The sequence below is a fragment of the Prinia subflava genome, chromosome 6, assembly GCF_021018805.1.
Source record: "Prinia subflava isolate CZ2003 ecotype Zambia chromosome 6, Cam_Psub_1.2, whole genome shotgun sequence".
NCBI classification, from domain to species: Eukaryota; Metazoa; Chordata; class Aves; order Passeriformes; family Cisticolidae; genus Prinia; species Prinia subflava.
In genome coordinates, this window is record NC_086252.1 from 14,831,698 (window position 1) to 14,850,563 (window position 18,866).

The following is an 18,866-nucleotide window of genomic DNA, read 5'->3' on the forward strand; positions in this document are numbered from 1 at the left end:
TCCCGGCGCTGCTCTGGGTGAACAGCAGTGCCTGTGGGGAGGGAGGCTCACAGCTGCCCTCTCCGTGTTTTATCGGTGATTGCTGAAGCTGCAGCTGCGAGTGGGTTCAGGTACCCCGTGACTGTTGGTGAGGATCCTGTGAGGAATGTACAGTGGTGTTCTGCCTGTTGACCCGTATGTGCACCTTGTTTTCTCGTTTCCTATAGTATACAAAGAACTATTTCTTGTGGTGGGTTGGGGGAGTATTTTCCTTTTAGTGGGACAACTAAAGCATAGAAAGGCTGATAGATTCCATAGCTAGTGTGTTGTACAGCACAGAAAATCTAGGTGTTTCTGGAGCTAATGCCAGGTACAGTGCTATTCTTTTCAATAGATACTGCTGTGACAGAAGCAGTTATTATGGCTTTTTTTATCCCTTGAAACGGAAGGTTTTATTTTTCTATAATCACACACACACACACACACACACACACACATATATTTATGTATATATATTTGATGCAAATTCAGAGACTTGCATGTAACTCCTGAATTGCCAGGCTGTAGTCAGTTGCTGAAATATGAACACAGTTTCCTAGAAAACTGTTTGACTTCATAGTGGCATTTTTAATGTGGTAGTGTGTGTGAAGGTATGCCCTTGTTGTGTGTTCCTCATTTATAAAGCAAACTATTAGTTGCCTTAAGATTGAAGAAACAATTCTGAATTTACCTAAAGAGTGTGTTTCAAGGAAAATGTTCCATGAACTCTGGTGTTTAGGTACATTCAAATCACCTGTTTGAATAATACTGATGAAATGAGCATCAACAAAACATTTACAGGGGAGAGGCATATGGAAGACTAAAACTCAGCCTTACATAAAGAACCTGACCAAAGTTTGTCTTGAAACTCAGTAAATGATGCCTCTCTGCTTGCTTTCCTGGGGTTATGTGAATAGCAAAAGAAACTCTAAGCTGAAGGTGCTTACTGTACAGAGCAACAAGCAGAAGTCCACTGAAGAGTCATGTGAATGACTTGCAGATACCATCTTTTCAGCATTCTTTGTAGGGGTAGTCAAACCTTGCCACATGAGCTGCCTGCAGCTTGTTAGCACTTTCAGTGTCACTTGCTGATCACATTGATTTTCTCTGGACTGCACAGATTTCTTTTAGTATGGCTTCTTGGAACTTGGAAGAAAATATACTAGTCAGAAATATATGCCTGTAAGTTCTGGGGAATAACTGTGGGAACTGGAAATTGTTATTTCATGAAGAAGTGTGTATCAGCTGCTAAGCAGGAAGTAGGCGCATAGGGGATTTTGATCCTTGGCACAGGTAAAAATCAGCCATCACTCACAGGTTCCATCAGCTCCCTGTGTTCCTGCTCTGTCAAACATTTCACTAAATCCTGCTTAAACAAAGATGCAGGTAGTAAGCACCTTAGCCTAGCAGGCTAGAAGTGCAGGCTGAGTGAGGTGTTGTGAAAGAAATTGGGTGTCTGCTCAGCTTAAAGAGTATGGGTTGAGGAAAAATGTGACTCTTGGCTGTATGGAAGCTTGGGTATGCAGAAAATAGGGTTTACAATGGCTTACAGATGGCTTCTCCTAATACAGAAGATGGTTTGGGATTTTTGTTTGTTTTTTCCTTAGTGGAGCTGCTTCTTAAAACGAGTATGTTTGAAAGTGTTAGATCTGACAAGTAAACCACAGTTTGGTTTGTTTCCCTGGTAACTTGCACAAGGGCTTGTATTGTAATGCAGAGGGGAGGGAAACAGTTTCCCACCAAAATTAATCTTTCAGTCCTGTTTTTGTTTGTAGTTCATTCTACTTCTCATTCTGAAGTTAACCTGGCCAAACAACAAGTCTGCCCTGTGCTTTCTCAGGCATGCCTGTTTTCAGTTTTGTTACAAGGGCTGCAGAGCTTAGGAGAGTCACAACATTAGGAGAAGAGCTGTCAAAGTTAAAACTTCTGTGTGATGTGCCTGCCGAGTTTCCATTTGAAAACTTCAAGTTCTCATAAACCTCTACTGGAGTGTGTTGTCATCAGTGTAGTGGTTGTTTACTTTGTTGCTCTGGGTGTTTAACTGGACACTCTGAGCTGAGCTCTGCAGAGATGCTGCTCCCTTGTCAGTGGCTGGGCAGGGGGCATGGGCCCCTCTGGCATTCAAGATCTGTGCTGATGGCAGATGCCTGTGGGCAGTTGGGTGAATGTCTCTGCTCTGGGATCTAATGAAGACTGAAGAGGTTCTGTTTCACCACCCCGTGTGTCATGTGTGTTGCTGACCTCTTTCCAGGGCACCTGAAATGGCTGCAGATGACAAACGCTCTCCGACACTGGACCCCAGCAATGATCTACCTCGTTCTCCCAGCAGCCCGTCTCATCTCACTCACTTCAAACCCCTGACTCCTGACCAGGACGAGCCTCCTTTTAAATCAGCTTACAGCTCTTTTGTAAATCTCTTCCGTTTCAGCAAAGGTAAGTGCTGGAGGGATGTGTGGGCATGGATTGTGTGTGCTGTTTGCTGCTTGTAAAACACCTCTGAACATAGGGGCAAAATGTCAAAGGGCTGATGTCAGTTCTTTCGTGAGGGATGTTGCATCTTGCTTTTGGGTGATGTAGTAGAGCTTTATTAGGAGGGAAGATAGCCAGCATCTTGCAGCTGGAAATCTGTGGCTGCCTGTGAAAGTCAAAGACAAGCCAGTTAGCAAATAGTATTGTACAGATTCTTAGCTTGACATCAGAATTTCCTTTGCATGTATGATTTTTTTTGTTTTTTGGGCTGAAAGTGGGAGTAACTCTCTGCTAGCCTGTATGAGCAAAATGTATGCTTGTCCTTCCAGTGCAAGTTCTTACTTTGGACTTCATCCACCCCTCACCTTGCTGTGCATCTCATACCTGCAGCTGGGTGACAGCTGAGCTGCAATAAAGCAGGAAGTCCACCCTTCATTTGCATGGCTTAGGTGTTCCCCATCAAAAAGCCTGAAGTGCTGTGAAAGTTTTGTGTATGAAAAAGTATTACTTGATTTTGGCCTTTGTGCTGCATGTGTCATGAAATGTGTTCTCAGTGGGCAAACTCTGAAAGAACTGTGTGAGTTCCTTTTGGTTTCAAAGAAAGATCCTGCAAGGAGTGGTGAATGAATGCACCTGGATTTTGTGCAAAATCTCTGTATCCCTTTACTGGAGATGGTACACTGGTCAGCTGCTTTTGTTTAGTCTGTTCTTTATCCAGCTCTGCTAAGCATACTTCAGCAATGTTTGGGCTGGGGGAAAAGAGCCAAGCAACTTTTTTCATAAACAAACCGATCTGTTCAGACTCTCCTTATGCAGAAAGAGAAATAATTACTTGGTCTGACTGCTATTAGTTTGCATAGTAGAATAGCACCTGTCATTGCTCATTTGTAGGAAGTAGTATAAAGTGTGGTCGATATTGGCTTCACTTGTTTTTCTCTGACAAATGTAACTGGAGTCAGCAAAGTCTTTTGTTAAGTGAATGGGAAAACAACCTTGAAACAACACATTAACTGTGCATCTTACTGGAAACAATGAGAACCTGTCTATACTTGATCTGCTGATGGAAATGAAAGGCTGTGGTAACTTTAATGTGACCTCAGTACTGGCTTGTCAAATAACTGCAAATCTCTTTTCAACGCAGAAGCTGATAGTCAAGTGTAGTTATTCTATTTAGCAAGAACGATTGTTCATATTCAAGAGTAATCTGCCAGGGGGTTTTTTTTGACACTTTTCACATTAGGGAATTTTTGAAATAGCCTGAGCCTTGAAGACAGGCTACTGTCCTGTTTCTGTGATGTGTATAGTACTCCTAAAACTAAAAATTCATTTGTTTTGTTTTGTTTAATCATGATCCAAAAGATGTATTTGTCAGAGGTTTTTTTACCCTTAACTTTGCATGTACCACTGTTTCTCGTTATCATGTCTGAACAGGTGTTTTCTTGCTTTTTGTCAACTCTAGATGATGGCAGGCTTTCATCCCCGGCAGAGAGAGCAGAGGCAGGACAGAGTGATCCACAAGCGCTGAGTGGTGGCTGGTCCAGTCCTCAGCATCCCACGAGGGCTCAGTCTCTGAGATCACCTATTCCTTACAAAAAACCACTGACTGGTGAGCTGCAAAGAAGAGCTTCTGCAACTCTGGGTAATTTAGCTCTTTGTTCTATAATGTGTTACTAGCCACGATGCTTCAGGGTGAAGTGGAAGGATGTGAGCAAAGGTTCATTGAGTGTCTAGATTGACAGCAGAATTTAGTATCAGGCTACACTGCTTCTGTTCGTGAGATTGCACTTTAACCTGCACTTTAACCCTCTATCCTTCGTGGTGTTCCAGCAAGAAATTTCTTGTTGGGGCTCTGCTCTTTCATTTGGAAAACAATCGGGAACAGAAGAGGCTGCCAAACCACATCCAGTGTTTTAGAATCACCTGAAATTTGATCCTGAACATTTCTGCTTTGTCTTGAGAGACTAGTTTCTTAACATTCACATGCTAATTCTAACTTTAGTGCTTAGTCTGGATGGATTTGATGTTTGTGCCTTCAAGAGAGTTGTAAATGAAGGTTTTTGCTTATAGTTGTTTTGAGGAGAATTAAATAGGAAGTTGTGCTTAAGATTTGTTATTCTGGTTCTGCCTAACCTTGAAACTATTGCCAGATTCTGTACTGAATCTTTTAGCTGGTATGTGATTGATTGTGATTTCAAAAGTGCAACTGTTTAATGGCTTTATGAAGATGTGGAAGAGCTAAGAAGTAGATTGCAGGGGTTCCTCCTGAGATCTGAAAGATTACTGTTGGCTGTTAGCGATAGCCTTGAGGAAACTGCTACACCAGATAACACTCTTGTGCAAGACAGTATTTCCAAGAGTGTGGTACCTGGTGCAGACAAATCAGATCCTAAATGTTGTTAATGTGTATGGGATTTTTTGAAAGATGTGTAGTTTTGGTAGCCAGGCAACAGTCTAGTACAGAGAGCTAGCATTTTTACCAAAGTCATTTGCATTCTTAAACATGTTCATCATCTTCCTCCTTGCCCTCTAGCACTCTTCGATCTTTTTAGTTGTGCTTCTTCCATTGAACCAATTAAGGGTTTTAATTAATAATTTAGTGGGTTTTGTTTTGTTTGCTTGGGATCTTTCTTAAACAATTTCCTCAAATGTCTCAAGAACAGCTATGTGCTCTCAGCTGATAAGCCAGCTTACTTTTTCTTGGTATCTCTTGTAAATCACTTGGAAATTGCCTGGGGATAAGATGTTAGAAACCTTCAGGTGAGGTCTGTTGTTCAATATTCAGAAGGCAGAAATAATGGTGTTTGACTTCGAGATTAGGCATCCAGGGAATAAGATTTAGTTTAATGTGTGTGGGAGGAACTGTTTCTGTATTATTCCAGCTCCTTTTCAGGACCTCTGTTCATATCTCTGGGTTTGGATGCAAGTGTGCTTAGAAAAATGTGATGACAAATTAGCCTGTAAAGAAGTACAGTTAGAACAAGCAGGAATTGCTGCTCACTTTTTGCAGAGAATTCTGTGGTACTGTGTGCTGAGTGGCCTGACTTGCTGTTGAGTATTTTCCCCAGACAACCTTGGTGCTGTAACAAACATGAGCTCTGTGTAACACATGTAAAAGTGTTCAGGATTGGTGAGAAGATTTGGGGGAGTTTTTTAGGCCATCTCACTTTATTTGAAGAGGGGGAAAAACGCTTGCATTTTCCTTCTCTAAAAATCAGTTGTTGGGGTTTTTTTGAAGCAAAATAGAGAAAGTTATTTTTCTTTCTTTTTTTTATCTTAAAAGGTGCTGAATAATCAGGTCTTTGAGGATTTTCTTTGAGTAGTGGAAAATTTTATTTCTGCTGTTGCAGCTGATGCTGGCCTGCATAAATAATCTTAGAAATTTTGGTCATATCTAAATAGGGAAAAGTAGGAAAATAAGTGGTGGGATTTACATGAACATCTAGACTGCTAGGTTGGGTCACCCACTGATTTCAGTGACAGTGAGGTGTCTAAGTTTTTTTGTAGCCCTGTGTCTGCAGGCCTGTAAATGTAATAGGCTTTGCCATTATTTAGATACTTAATAACGTGGGCAAGTGTGGGCAGGGAAATATATAAGCACTTGACAAAAGTCTGTTTAGCTTACTTGATCTTAAATAATGTATCAAGTTAAGCAAGCTGAAGGGAATAAATAAATAAAGGCTGCTGCCGATGCCTCTGAATAGTGATGAAATGAAATTGCTCCTGAAGATGCTGACCCTCACTGCTCATCAGTGCTTTGGCCTGTAGTGTCTGTGCAGCAGATCTTTTCCTTGCCCAGGGACTGTTCTGTCTGACAACTGCAAGTGCAGAACAGCATGGAAGGACAGTGGCTTTTGTAGGACACTGCCTGGCAGGGGTTCTGTAGGGTTTCAGTTCTGTGCTTCCCTTCAGGACTGCTTACACAGAAACATTATAATAGCTCCATACTGGCTTTTTGAAGATAGGAGGAGCTATTGGATGCCTGGCTTGAGTCAGAGGTGCTCTGAGGGTTGTGTGGCTGAGGAACCAGTGCTGAGACTCTGCAATGGCTTGTGTGGCCTCTCCCTTGGGTAGTCTGTTGCATCAGTGTGTGCTGCAGCAGGGGCTGCAGAGCTGGGTCAGTGCAGAGCTGGGTCAGTGCTAAGGGACCCTGGGCCCAGCTGGCTGTGTTGGACTGTGTGTGCTGTGCTGTCAGATGATGGCTTTCAAGGTGCTGGATTAAACCAAAATAGTCCAATAATGAGACTATTGTCACTGAGATAATGTCACAGCTTGCAAATCCTGTTTAAGGAGAACTGGAATGCTGGCTGCTGCAGAGGGAGCATGGGTAGTAAAAGCAATTCTTGCTTGCTCCCCTGTCACACAGGATAATGCTGTTAATGCTAGACAATTGTAGCAGAGTGGCAGTAACAGGCATTGACAAAGGAGCTTAGCAGCAGCAAGGAGTGGCCACTGATCATACAAGGGGAAGATGGCCTGAGGAAAGCATGTGGTAGTTACTGGAGATTGTTGTGGAGTGTGAATTACCAGAGCATCTTTTCTAAGCAAAAAGATTTTGGAACATGAAAATGCATCTTATAAAATGAAGTTAAGGACAGTTTTCCTACTCTTCTTGGCAGTACTTTTTATGGCAGTGACTTGAGAAGACATGATGTTCGAACTGTGGTAATGAGCTTGAATATGAAATTTTATGCCATGGCAGCAAGTAATTAAAAAACAATTTGTTGTTTCATATTAGCAAAACTGTGGCATCTCTGGCAGGGGTATTTTTTTATTGCTGAAACTGTGTGAATCTCTACGTCTTGTGTTAGTATATAGTCAGCTCTCCTATAAACTAAAGCTCTAGGCTGCAATCAAGTGGTTCTTGTGGTGTTTTTGCCTTGTCTTTCACTGTAAAATGAATGCTAAAGTACTGTAGAGTCATGAAACTCTGTAAAAATGTATTTCTATAATTCAGAGGTTTTTTCCTAGGTTTTACCAAGGATCAGCAACCATAAATACATATAGGAAGGATGATGTTTACTGTTGAAATAAGTTAACATTTTTTTTAGCTGTAGGAGTTAAAAATTAACTTATAATAATGCAGTTTGGATCAGGGGATTGATTCATGGGATTTCTTTTTCAAGGGTGGTGTTTTAGACAGTATTTCCTTTTCTGCAGGAATGATAACTTCCTACTTTCTTCCTATACAGCGTGTTTCTCCTCAGAAGGGGAGAAATGTCATGATTGAGAGGGAAAAGAACCAACTGAATTTTAATCTGAGTATCAGTCAGCTTCTCTAGTATAAACAGGTTGGCCAGGAGCTGCTACTGCTGATGGCATGTTTTTTCTTACGTAGGTAACTTCCTTCTGACATTGTTTCCTAGAACAGAAAAGGGCTTTTAGCTAGCAAGCACCAGTATGGAATTACCTGTGGCATTTCCTGTGTATGTTTGTTTTTTGGAAGTCACTTCCCTGAGAAGATTTATTGGTAGTTAGGCAGGAGATCTGATAATTCTTTGAATTGGAAGCAACATTCCTGGAAAGGAGATACTCTTGAATTCAGAGGAAGTACCAGGAAGTAAACAGAGCATGGATCTTGTGATCGAATTAAGGAGGAGCCAGAGGTTTCTCTGGTATTATCAATATCTTCTTGAAATATGAAAGTTCCCTTAACCACCCTAAAATACTGAACTTTTTACTGCCCAAAAGTCTGTTTGATTTTTAAAAAGAAATCAATTACAAGTGCCTAGTTACAGAAATGGGTTTCTTTTCTTAAAAAGGAAAATGTTATGCATTCTTTGTTGTACATAGCAGCGAAGCGTGGGCTGATTGACTAAAAATACCTTCTGAGAGCTGAGGAGGAGGCATGGAGTCCCAGGGTTTTAGTCACATTACCGGGAGGGTTTTGGTGTGCTGCACACGGGGCAGCAGTGCAGCTGTTGGAGCACAGCAATAGTTAATGCTCTCCAGGCAGGGCTGTCAGCATCGCTGCTGACACCAGGGATAGCTCGGGCAGTAAACAGAGCAGCCATGTCTGTTCCTGCTGTGCTAGGGCAGGCTGAGTAAAGCACTGCTCAGATGGAGAGCAACGAGGCTGGTAAGAACCTTTCAGCTGGTCAGAGTTGTTGATCTGGGAAAGAGACTCAGAAAATGTTTAAATGTTTAGGTAAATAGAGGGCTGTGTTTTTAAATCTTTCTGGAGAGAGAGAGCATGTTTGTAACTTGTTCAGCAATGCTTCAAAGTAAAAGAAATTGGCTTCATTGCATTTTTATTTAGGAGTCTCTTTGCTTTAGTTACTCAATAATGATTGCACAAGTTATCAACAACCTGATGTTTTTCTTAAAAAATCAAACTAAACAAAAAAAGCCCCAAACCCCTCAAAAATGTGAACTTCTGAATGCATTTTATTCTGAATTATTGTTTTTAATAGAACTGAGCAATGCAGTCTTGATTTTTGCTGTAGTAATTTATAAATAAGCTCAGGTTAAAGCATTGACTTTTACTCCTCCTAGAATGAATGTGTATATTGTAGTAATTATTTTGTAAGCATTAGTATCCTAGAGGGCATTTTAAAAATGAGATCTCAGTGCTTTGTACAGACTACTACAGGCTTCATCTAGTAGGTTGAAAATCACTTCTTTGAAAGATGTTTTCATTCTCAGAGAACTTAAATGGCTTCTTGTAAACACAGAGGGCGGTAGTTGAAATGTCAGTCACAGCAAACTATCTGGCATCAGAAACTCCTTTGGGGGGGAAAAGAGCACAAGGGCAAGAAGCCATACCCATTGTAACTTTATAAAATGCATGTATACCTGAATGTTTTTCTCTCTAATGGGGCTTTGTGGTGTGATGTGAATGCTGATGTGTATTGCTCTCTCTTCCTCTGCAGACAATCGAAGGAAGGTAGAGCCACCTCTTGGAGGTCATGATCCCCGAACTGCAGTTCAGTTGAGAAGCCTCAGCACTGTTTTAAAACGCCTCAAAGAAATCATGGAGGGGAAGAGCCAGGTACTTCTTTTGAAGGATTTTTAGGCCAAACCATCCAGAAAATTAAGTCTTTACTGGGCTTTTCTGAGCTTTGTTTTTAGATACAGCATGGGAATTTTTTTTTCTGGATGTTTTAAGGATGAGTGAACAAACTCAAAAAGCATCGTGAATGCAGGGGAAGCAATTTCATTTGATGCTGACTTTTGACCTGCCAAACATCTGTCATATTTTGGGAGTGAATCATTGCATTTATTTTGCTTCTGGTGCTTGGAGCAGATACTCTCTTTAGACTCCTTTCCACTTATGTGTTAATCAGTCTAGAGAAAAAAAAAACCCTGATAGTTTTCTCCCTAAAGGCTCACCATGGACAGTGGAACACATTAATTGTCACAAGGAGTAATGAGAATTCTTGGAGTGATTTAAATATGCTCCTTGCTGTGGTACTGATTGCTCAGCAATGTTTACTTGAAAAGCATGTCCTCTTAATCAGTTTTAATTTAGATAGGCAGTAGTCTGGTGGTCTCTACTGGCTTGCTGATTTCACCTCCATCCACTCAGTTGGACCATACCTTTAAGAAGAGGCTCTAATTGAGGAAAGAATCCACAACTATTTATAAATGAGGGTATAAATAGCTGGATCTGTGGGCAAGACATGAACAGGCAAAAGTACATTTAATTAGACTGGTAGAGGAAGAAAAAGGTGTTGGGCTTGATAGCTTGAGTAAACTTGCTTAGCTTCCAGTGCTACTCTACTTGTAAGAATAATCTTGATAGAAAGGACAAGATTTTTGAGAGTAAAGCAGAAGCCTTTCATTTCAGTAAGCAGAGCATTGAGTGTGCCCCTTACTAATATTTCAGTTTGTGGCAACTTCTGAAGGCCCTAGAGATTTTCAGATGTATTTGAAGCTTCTGGAGAAGTGCTGAAACAGACGGGGTACAGCAGTAAGTGAATATGAACAGGTCTTCTGGAAACAGTCTGTTAGTTGTCAGCATGCTAAAAGCACCACTGCCCTTGACTGCAGCCATGTTTTGCTTGAGTCACTTCAGGCAACAGTTTGTTCCTGCTGTGGACTTGGCCTGTCTCTACAGGACACCTCTTTACTTTTGTAGAAAGCTTGTGTCAGATTCTGGAAGGTGCTGTTCTAATGAGCCTCCACTGCTAAGGTGGGCCAGAATTCTGTTCTGAACCCTCCCTCATGACAAGAACAGCCTGCAAGGAAGGCAGAGAGTGGGGAGGTGTCACCAGCAGTGGTTTCTGGACACATGGTCACATGCAAGTGGGGCACAGCACTGGTGTTTGGAACTGCCCCTCTCTGTGTGGTACATCCAAAGACTTGGCTTATTATAAAGAGTTGCAACAAAAACTGTTATATGGCATCTCCTGCAGCTTTGCAGCAGTTCCTTGGAAAGCTCTTCACTGCAGCTTTCCCTGCTTGAAGCTGAGTGTTTCTCTTAAAAGATTCTAGATTCTCTAAAATGCTGGGCTGTCTTGAACAGTCTTCAGCCTCTTTCTGTGCAGGTTTTCCTGGCTGAGGACAGCATGGAAGTGTTGCGTTGTTGATCATAACTGCTTTGGTCTCAAAATTGGTCTAGCAGCTTGGTCAAACTTTACTTTGTTAATATCCAAAAATAAATCTCAATTTAAAATAAAACCCAGTGGTTTTTTTGATTATGTGAAAATGAGAGCATGGATCATCTTCCTTTTGTGCGATTACTCTCTTCTCTGATTGTTGTGAGAAAATGCTTGCAGCAGTTTCTCTTCCTAAGAAAATCCTGGAGTATTCAGTCCCTCTGAAGAGGCTTTTTGCCAGAACTGGACTCTAGCAAAGAGTGTTGCACAGCCAGGGCTGCCATGTGACCATTAGCAATTGTCTCGTCCATGGCAGTTGCAGCTGGTGTGCTCAGAATCACAATGGAGTTTGTCTTGGCTCCAGAGCTTCAATACCAAATGGACGTTTTAACTCTTTTTTTAAGATGTTTTTCCTGTGGCTGTGCTGTAAATTACTATACCTTGTTGTCTGCTGAATGTTTCTGTTTTCTTCATGTGGCAGTTAACCTGGAATTTTGAAACAAGATCTATCTGGGATGGGCTCTTACAAGTATTTACTGAAGAGTTTGATCAAATAAAAAAACTTTTTACATGTATCTGTAATCCTTTCAAAACATATCCCAATATTAGCGGTTGAAATGATCTTCCTGCAATGGTAATTTCTGGTAATTTGATTTACTCCTAGATAGCAGCTTCAACTAATATGTGGTGGATTTTTTTTTTCTTTTAATTTTTAAACTGTGCTAGTTGAGGACCTCTAATGTGCTGGGAACAAATGAGAGGGGAGAGCAATCACTACTTCACATATTTGTTTATTTTTGACTTTTATCTACAGTGTATGATAATTTTATTCTGCTTTGCTTCCATCTTGGATCAAGGAGGTAAAGTCCTGCTGGGTTTATCCTCTTAGCTCAGAACTCTCAGCCTTCTGCATCCCTGTAAAACCACATGAAAAATCCTTTGTGTGCTTTTATGCAAGGATGTGTATACCCATGCACGGATATGTGAATGTATGAAATTTGCTTTTCCATGAGCACGGTCTACAAAGAGTTATGAAACTAAACATGCTTTCTTATTTACAAAAGAAAAAGCTTTTATTTACTGTCTTCTCTTGTAGGACAGTGACTTGAAGCAGTACTGGATGCCTGACAGCCAGTGCAAAGAATGTTATGACTGTAGTGAGAAATTCACCACCTTCCGGAGGAGGCACCACTGTCGACTTTGTGGGCAGATCTTTTGCAGTCGGTGCTGCAATCAGGAAATCCCCGGAAAATTCATGGGCTACACAGGTAAGGTTTATTTACTGAGAAACAGGACAGTCTGTGTGTGCTCAGCTCTGTTTGGGTTACCGCATTTGAGATCCTGGCATCTTCTAGAAAATGCTGTACAGGTCTGTAGTGGGCTTTAAAATAAGGAAGAAGAGTCACTGGGACTAATTCTCCCAGTTTCTCTATGAAAGATGGTGGATTGTGCCATGCCTGCTAATTTTTACCACACTACAAAACAGATATGGCCACTACTGAAAAAGGGTGTGCAGTACAAAAAGGTAAGCTCAAGGAAAAGCTGCTCTTAGTAACAGTAATTTTAAAGTATGAGCCACATGTTCTAATTGAGGGTGAGGGGAGTATTTCAAATACCAGTTACCAAATTCTAGACATCAGCTGGTGTGTCATATCTGACTGGCTGTGTTCTGCCGTCATTTCAGTGGGCATGTGTGTTCTCCCTCCCTCTGTCTTCCTCTCCTTTTCTCTCTTCTCTCTCCTCTTCCACTCATCTTGTGTTAGCCATCATTTGCCTTGGAAAAATTCCCTGAGTGTGTAATTATCCAGGGTTTTGCCCTTTAAGGGAGTATGAGAATTAGAGTTGCAAAGAGGTTTTGAAAGAGAAAATCCTTCTGTTTCCACCATTACACACCTCTGATCCTGTAGCAACAGAGTGCTGTTTGTTCCTGTTTGCCTACGCTCTCCGGTTCCCTTTTCCACAGGGGATCTCCGAGCCTGCACTTACTGCCGTAAGATAGCCTTAAGCTATGCACACTCCACAGACAGTAACTCCATTGGAGAAGACTTGAATGCCCTGTCAGACTCTGCGTGTTCTGTGTCCGTGCTGGACCCCGGTGAGCCACGCACGCCGGTCGGGAGCCGCAAGGCCAGCCGCAACATCTTCCTGGAGGAGGATCTCACCTGGCAGAGGTAAAGTCCATGGCTTCACGCTGAGCTCCACTATCTCAACTGTTTTCAGGCTGACAGCTGCCTAGACAGAAGCTGGTGGTTTCCACCTAGGAAAATTAGATTCCAGCTTTCCTGTAAAAAGAATCCTGTGCTTGCTTGTCATATTCTTCTTTTCAAGCTGAAATGCGGAAACATTTCTAGTGAAGTTTTAAGTTATTTGCAGTTCTTCCTTTAATGTACTGAAGCAGTGATTCTGTACCAGTGACAGAGCAGGCTTTTGTCTTCAGAGTTTAAAAAGACAGAACCAAAATCACACCTTCTAGCCACCAATGTATTGAGAGGCAATCAATGTAACATTGATGCTTTACCTGCCAGGTTTTGAATTGGGCAGGAGAATGCAAGAAATGCTCTCTGTGTAGGTAAAAGAGAAGTGATGGAAGTAACTGCCTCTTTCAGATGAAGTGGGATTGAAAGGACAGCTATAAAAGTTCTCTAATCTCCTTTCAAAGTATGTTTATTCCTATTGCTCTTAAATGAGGGGTTCTTTTTTTCGACCATGAGTAAAAGAACACTATACTTGTCAAGTGCTATGCAAGTTATTTTCATAATACCTTGATTTAATTTAGTGTTGTGGGGAAGAAGAAATAATCAAGTGTGGTATTTGTGCTCATTTCCCTAAAACAGAAGAACAGGCAGATGTGAAACTACTGAGGAGGTCTTGAGTCAGAGCCTTTGTTTAACTCAGTGGTAGTGCTAGTGACATGTTTCCCATAGCAGCTCGTCTGACAGCATTTAAAAAAACCCCATCAAACCGTTTTTTGTCTTCAGAAAATGTCCTGACTCTTGCTTGCATGTTGCTTTTCAGAATATGGTGCTCCTATCTGGAAGCATTTAAATGATCAGCTTTAGGCCTGAATAAAGGAAAGTACTTCTGGTTTAATGTTATGGTCATTTGAAGTGGTAACGTAACAATGCATGGGATAAATACTACCAAATTTTGAATTGGGGAATAATAAGTAGGTGTTCTCAGAATCTTTTCATCAAATGTACAAAATACTGAAGGAGTTGTTAGTTTTGTCATTGGCTGTGTTACTGGTATCTTTATAATGGCAATTCAGCAGCCTGTAGACATAAACATGTAAAAAAAAATTTATATTTTTATTTGGTGCAGCTTGTAGCACTCAAAATAATTCCTATTTTCGAAAGGCTCATAACTCTGTATTGGAACACAGTCTTTTTGGGAGAGACTGAATAAATGTGGGCCTCTTTTATGTGTGAGAGGAAAAGATATTGGGGATTAGGTGGTTTATTGTTGCTTTAGCAGGATTAACATTTTCGTCAGCACTTGTTGCACTTTGCAGTGCATTACAGTGCTTTTCTTAAATACTGTTTGGTAAGTTCCTGATTGACCTTAAGAGGTTTAAACTCAAGATACTGAGTTTAAATGGTGCCACAATGGGAACTGGCAACTCACAACTTCATAATGGAGCAGAGGTTGTGTTCTAATAGTGGCCTCTGCATGAGAAGTAGTTGGTTTCGAAAGAAAACTTGGGAGTTGTCTCTTTCCAAAATAATGTAGCTGAGACAAGGCAAAGCAGCAAGAAAAGCATTTAGGGAGACTGATGCTGCATGTACTTGTCAGATGTCACTCTGCTCTTCAAACAGTTGGAACACAGAGTTCCTGCTTTAACTAATTTGAAGGGCCATGTCTTTTGAAAGTGAAGTGGTGTGCTCTGGTTAAGTACAGCTACTCCAGCAAAGCTGCATTGCTTACAGTTTCTCATGAGGAGCATTTACCACAGTAGGAGCGTTTATTGTGCTGAAGCACAGCAGGGTGGCTGTATCAGTTGGCCTGCAGGGCCTTAGATCTGATACAGTTTTGCCAACAGGAATTTCTATTGATGGTGTTCGAACATCTGCTGTGATCAAACTTCCTTCTGGGGTGGAAACAGAAGGAGGGCGAAGGTGTTCAGGATCAGATTAAACAATTACAGAAGGTTGTCAGGCTATCTTGGCAAAAGGTATCTAGCAGTAGCTATGGATAGTGTTACTTGGATAGCAAAGATGATATGCTGGGGAGATGAGGGCAATGTGTCTGCCACCAAAGCATCCAATAGCAGCCTGTAGGAAAGGAGGATGTGTAAGAAAGGGAGGGGAAGCAGGTGGGAAAGCAGGATAATACAAGAAGCAGGAATAGTCTGTGTTGTTCAAGAGTTGAGTTTGGAAGAAGACAGGAGCACTGTCTTCTAGATACCTTTGGCCTACAGATGGGGAAAGCTCTCCCTGTTCCCTCCTTGGTTTAACAATCACGGGTGTGAGTGAGAGGTAACGTGACAATTAGCTGTACTTTAATTACAGCTGTTCTGACATGCTGGATGTTGCAAAGATCTCAAACATCTCTGTCATGCTCCTTTCCCTGCAGTTTGATTCACCCAGACTCTTCAGCTGCCACGTTGTCTGCACGCCTTGGGTCTGTCCAGGAGGATGCAGGGAAGTCACCAGCTAGAAACAGGTAAACTAATAATTTCCAAGTATTTTCCATTCTGGATGCACTCCTAGCACACTCATTGCTGTAGAGCCTGTGTTTCCAGGCTCATTTTTACTGAAAGTGCTGTTTTATGTCTAAAGTGAGATATCTCACTGCCCATATGGAGTGGTAAGGAAGGACTGTTTGTGTACATATTCAACAAAGTACTGTTAACAAATGTACTACTTTTGAGGGCCTGTAGTTTGCTGTTGACTTGGTCAAGCAGAAGTGGTGGTGAAGAGGACAGGAGGAGAAAGAAGTGGCTAGGAAAAGTACAGTTCTGAGGAAGCTGAAGAAAAAGGAGTAACACGTACTTGTGATGGAACACAAAAAGACTCATGTCATGGAGGAGCAGAGTTGTAGTTTTTATTTGTTTGTGTGTGTCCCCATCTGCTTCCTTTGCTCTTCCATTAAGGATAATCTTGTTTAAATTACCAGGCTTCCTCAGGATAAAATCCCTTCATAGGTCTTTATGCAAGAGTGCTGGGATGAACTTGTTCATGAGAGCTTTGTAATTTCTGAGTACTTTAGCTTAATCCCACTAAATAGGTTGGTATTAGTAGTACAAGTAGCTCCCACTTTACTGTGCTTCTACTGTGGTGCTGCTTACATGCTTCCCTTATGGTTAAATAAAGGAAATGAAGGTAAGGAAGGGAGGTGAGCAACAGAGCAAACATAATCCAGATTTCAAAACTATAATCAGGGGACATTCAGATATTTCTTTGTCTTGGTGTTAGAGGAATACAGAATGTTTAGCAGTTCGGATGGATCTGGCAGGATCCATCCTGTCTTCCCTTGAAGACAAGGGAACTCAGCTGAGAAGGATGCTGGGTGTGCCTTTTGGAGAATGGACTGCTTGGAGCCTTTATCTTCTGAGTGATGGGGATGGTTAGGAGGAGATGTGCACTGACTCTACATCTGAGACCCAAAGATCTCACCTGGGGGAGTAAAATACTGGTGAATAAACGAGTACCAAAAATCAATTCTGGGCAAACATGGCAAGGAGTCCAGAATTAAAAGTTCAATGCTGAATAACTGCTGTGACGTCAAGAAATGTCTGAAACCTTGAGGATGGTCTCCTGCCTCCTGTTTGAATATATCTCTGTTTTAAAAGGCTTTTGCTGTTTGCTCAAACGTGCAGTAGTAGGATGGTTCTAATCTTGATCTGGCAGGCCCAGATTGCTTATTCAAGTTAAATTTTAACTCTCTGGCTGTTCATGGCCTCACCAAAAGTACTTGTTTGTTTGGACGCATGTAATGATGAGGTATAATATATGTCTGTTAAAAGCTCTGAACCTTTGGAAAACAAGCTGTTGTCTTTGGGTTAAAGGATGTTAGCCTTTAGTTCTTCTCAAAGCAGCTGTAGCCATTTCTTCAAGAGAAGCTTGACTATTCCTTTTTTTAGAGGAGATGAAGCAGAAAAGATGCAGGTTGAGTGCATTTACAGGCAGCTAACAGAAGCTACATATTGCTATTTGTTTTCCGTATGGATGGGAAATGTGTTCTGTGTTCTCAGTCTTGGTTTTTATGAGGGGGGAAAACCCCAGCAGAACAGTCAAATGTTGCAAGCAGGCTTCAAACAGCTCCCTTGCAGATCCTTTTAAAGGATAAGCATTTTCATTGCAAAATCTCCTTCTTTGTTTTAAATAAAGATATATAATAAAGGCCCAGATATAATTGTTGATGATAAAGATACAGATGTGCAATCTCACTGTTCTAACTTGCTTACACCCCCCCCCCCCAAAAATCCCTGCTGCTTATAGGTATGTGGCACAGTTACAGCAGCTGTTGCAAAACAATATGAGGAGTGCTTAGTTATGGACTTTCACGTTAGCCTCATCTTGTGCATTAGGATGCTTTCTGTTAAGCTGCATAACTCTGCAGTATAAAAACTGAAGTAGGGCTGGGCTGAGCCACATCATCCATGGAGAATTTTTGGCAATAGTTATAGTATGTCTGTTAGCCAGTTAGCAAGCTCTCTGAAGTTATCAAAGTTTCATTCAAAGGCTAGAGGCTGGCAGCTGTTTTCATGAGATTGGTGCAAGCCTCTTCAGTCAGTTCAGCACTGGCATTTTGAGTTTCCCTGTTGATATATGCAGAAATGTTTTCTGTCCTCACTCCTGAGTGAAAGCACTGATAGCTTACACTGCAATTGCTGCTGTGCGATGAGAAGTTGCACTCCAGTTATTCAGAGTCTCAGGTGTAGTTGTGGGTTAATAGAGCAGAAGGTATCTGGAACTTGTGTTTGCATTTGTAACTTCGCAATGATAATTGCAAAATGGTGTGTTTGTGCTGGAGGGCACAGCCAAGATTTCCTAACAGCTGGGCTGAGGTAAGGGGGATGCTCCATTTCCTGGTACAAGGAGGATTGCCAGCTGCAGCGACCTCCAGCTTCAGAAAATGGTTTAGCCACTCTGGGGAACAAGTGCTCAAACTTCAGACTCAGCAAGCTTTCATCCAAGTATTTGAGAGCTGAGGACAAGGCCTTTTAAGTGGAACAAGGAGAGGAGGAAATCACAGTGCTCTATTACAGGGATCTGAGTGTTGGCCACCCTCGCTGACATTTGTCTTGTCTTTAAACTGGTGGCACTTCTAATTACCCAGCAGCCCATCCCTTCCCCAGTCTATTTAAATACAGACATGCATGAATTGGTGTGCCTAAACTTAGTTCCAGCTGCTTCGTACAAGATCTTTACAGATGTTTATGCTTACCTTAGCAGTTCCAGAGCAATACACTTGATTCCTAGGGAGCCTTTCTTCAGCTTTGACAAGGGAGGAAGCATTAAGCAGTCTGTACTGACAGGAGTTAACAGTGTCCCAGGCTCGAGCTGGTTTTTAGTGTGCTATAAGATAAAGGCCTGCTCTGGTGAAGCACCACACGATGAGTACTTACACTTGAATTGTTTCTGTTGCCCTGCAGGTCAGCCAGCATCACAAACCTGTCTCTGGACCGGTCAGGGTCACCCATGGTGCCTGCCTACGAGACATCGGTCAGCCCGCAGGCCACTCGCACGCACATGAAGGCAGAGACCAGCGAGGACGAGCGCAAAATCCTGCTGGTACCTTTCATGCTTCTCTTTGCCTTGCTCTGTGAAGACAGTGAGGTTGGCCTTCCTTGTGTCATGCAGCAGGAGTATTTTGCTACCTTTTAAGGCTCTTCTCTAA

The 18,866-nt window shown here is 41.8% G+C and overlaps 1 protein-coding gene across 6 annotated transcripts in view; it reads left to right on the forward strand.

Annotated features, from left to right (window-relative positions):
* PIKFYVE (phosphoinositide kinase, FYVE-type zinc finger containing) overlaps positions 1–18,866 on the forward strand; it is a 64,002-nt gene that overhangs the window by 978 nt on the left and 44,158 nt on the right. For 5 of the 6 annotated variants that reach the window (XM_063400391.1, XM_063400393.1, XM_063400392.1 and 2 more), the window contains exons 2-8: positions 2,270–2,451; positions 3,947–4,126; positions 9,357–9,475; positions 12,121–12,292; positions 12,988–13,195; positions 15,597–15,686; positions 18,622–18,760. In XM_063400391.1, the coding sequence (XP_063256461.1) occupies positions 2,270–2,451; positions 3,947–4,126; positions 9,357–9,475; positions 12,121–12,292; positions 12,988–13,195; positions 15,597–15,686; positions 18,622–18,760 (1,090 nt within the window). Of the gene's footprint in view, positions 1–2,269; positions 2,452–3,946; positions 4,127–8,418; positions 8,564–9,356; positions 9,476–12,120; positions 12,293–12,987; positions 13,196–15,596; positions 15,687–18,621; positions 18,761–18,866 lie in introns of those variants that run through there. The other variant, XM_063400395.1, reaches the window with a different exon arrangement.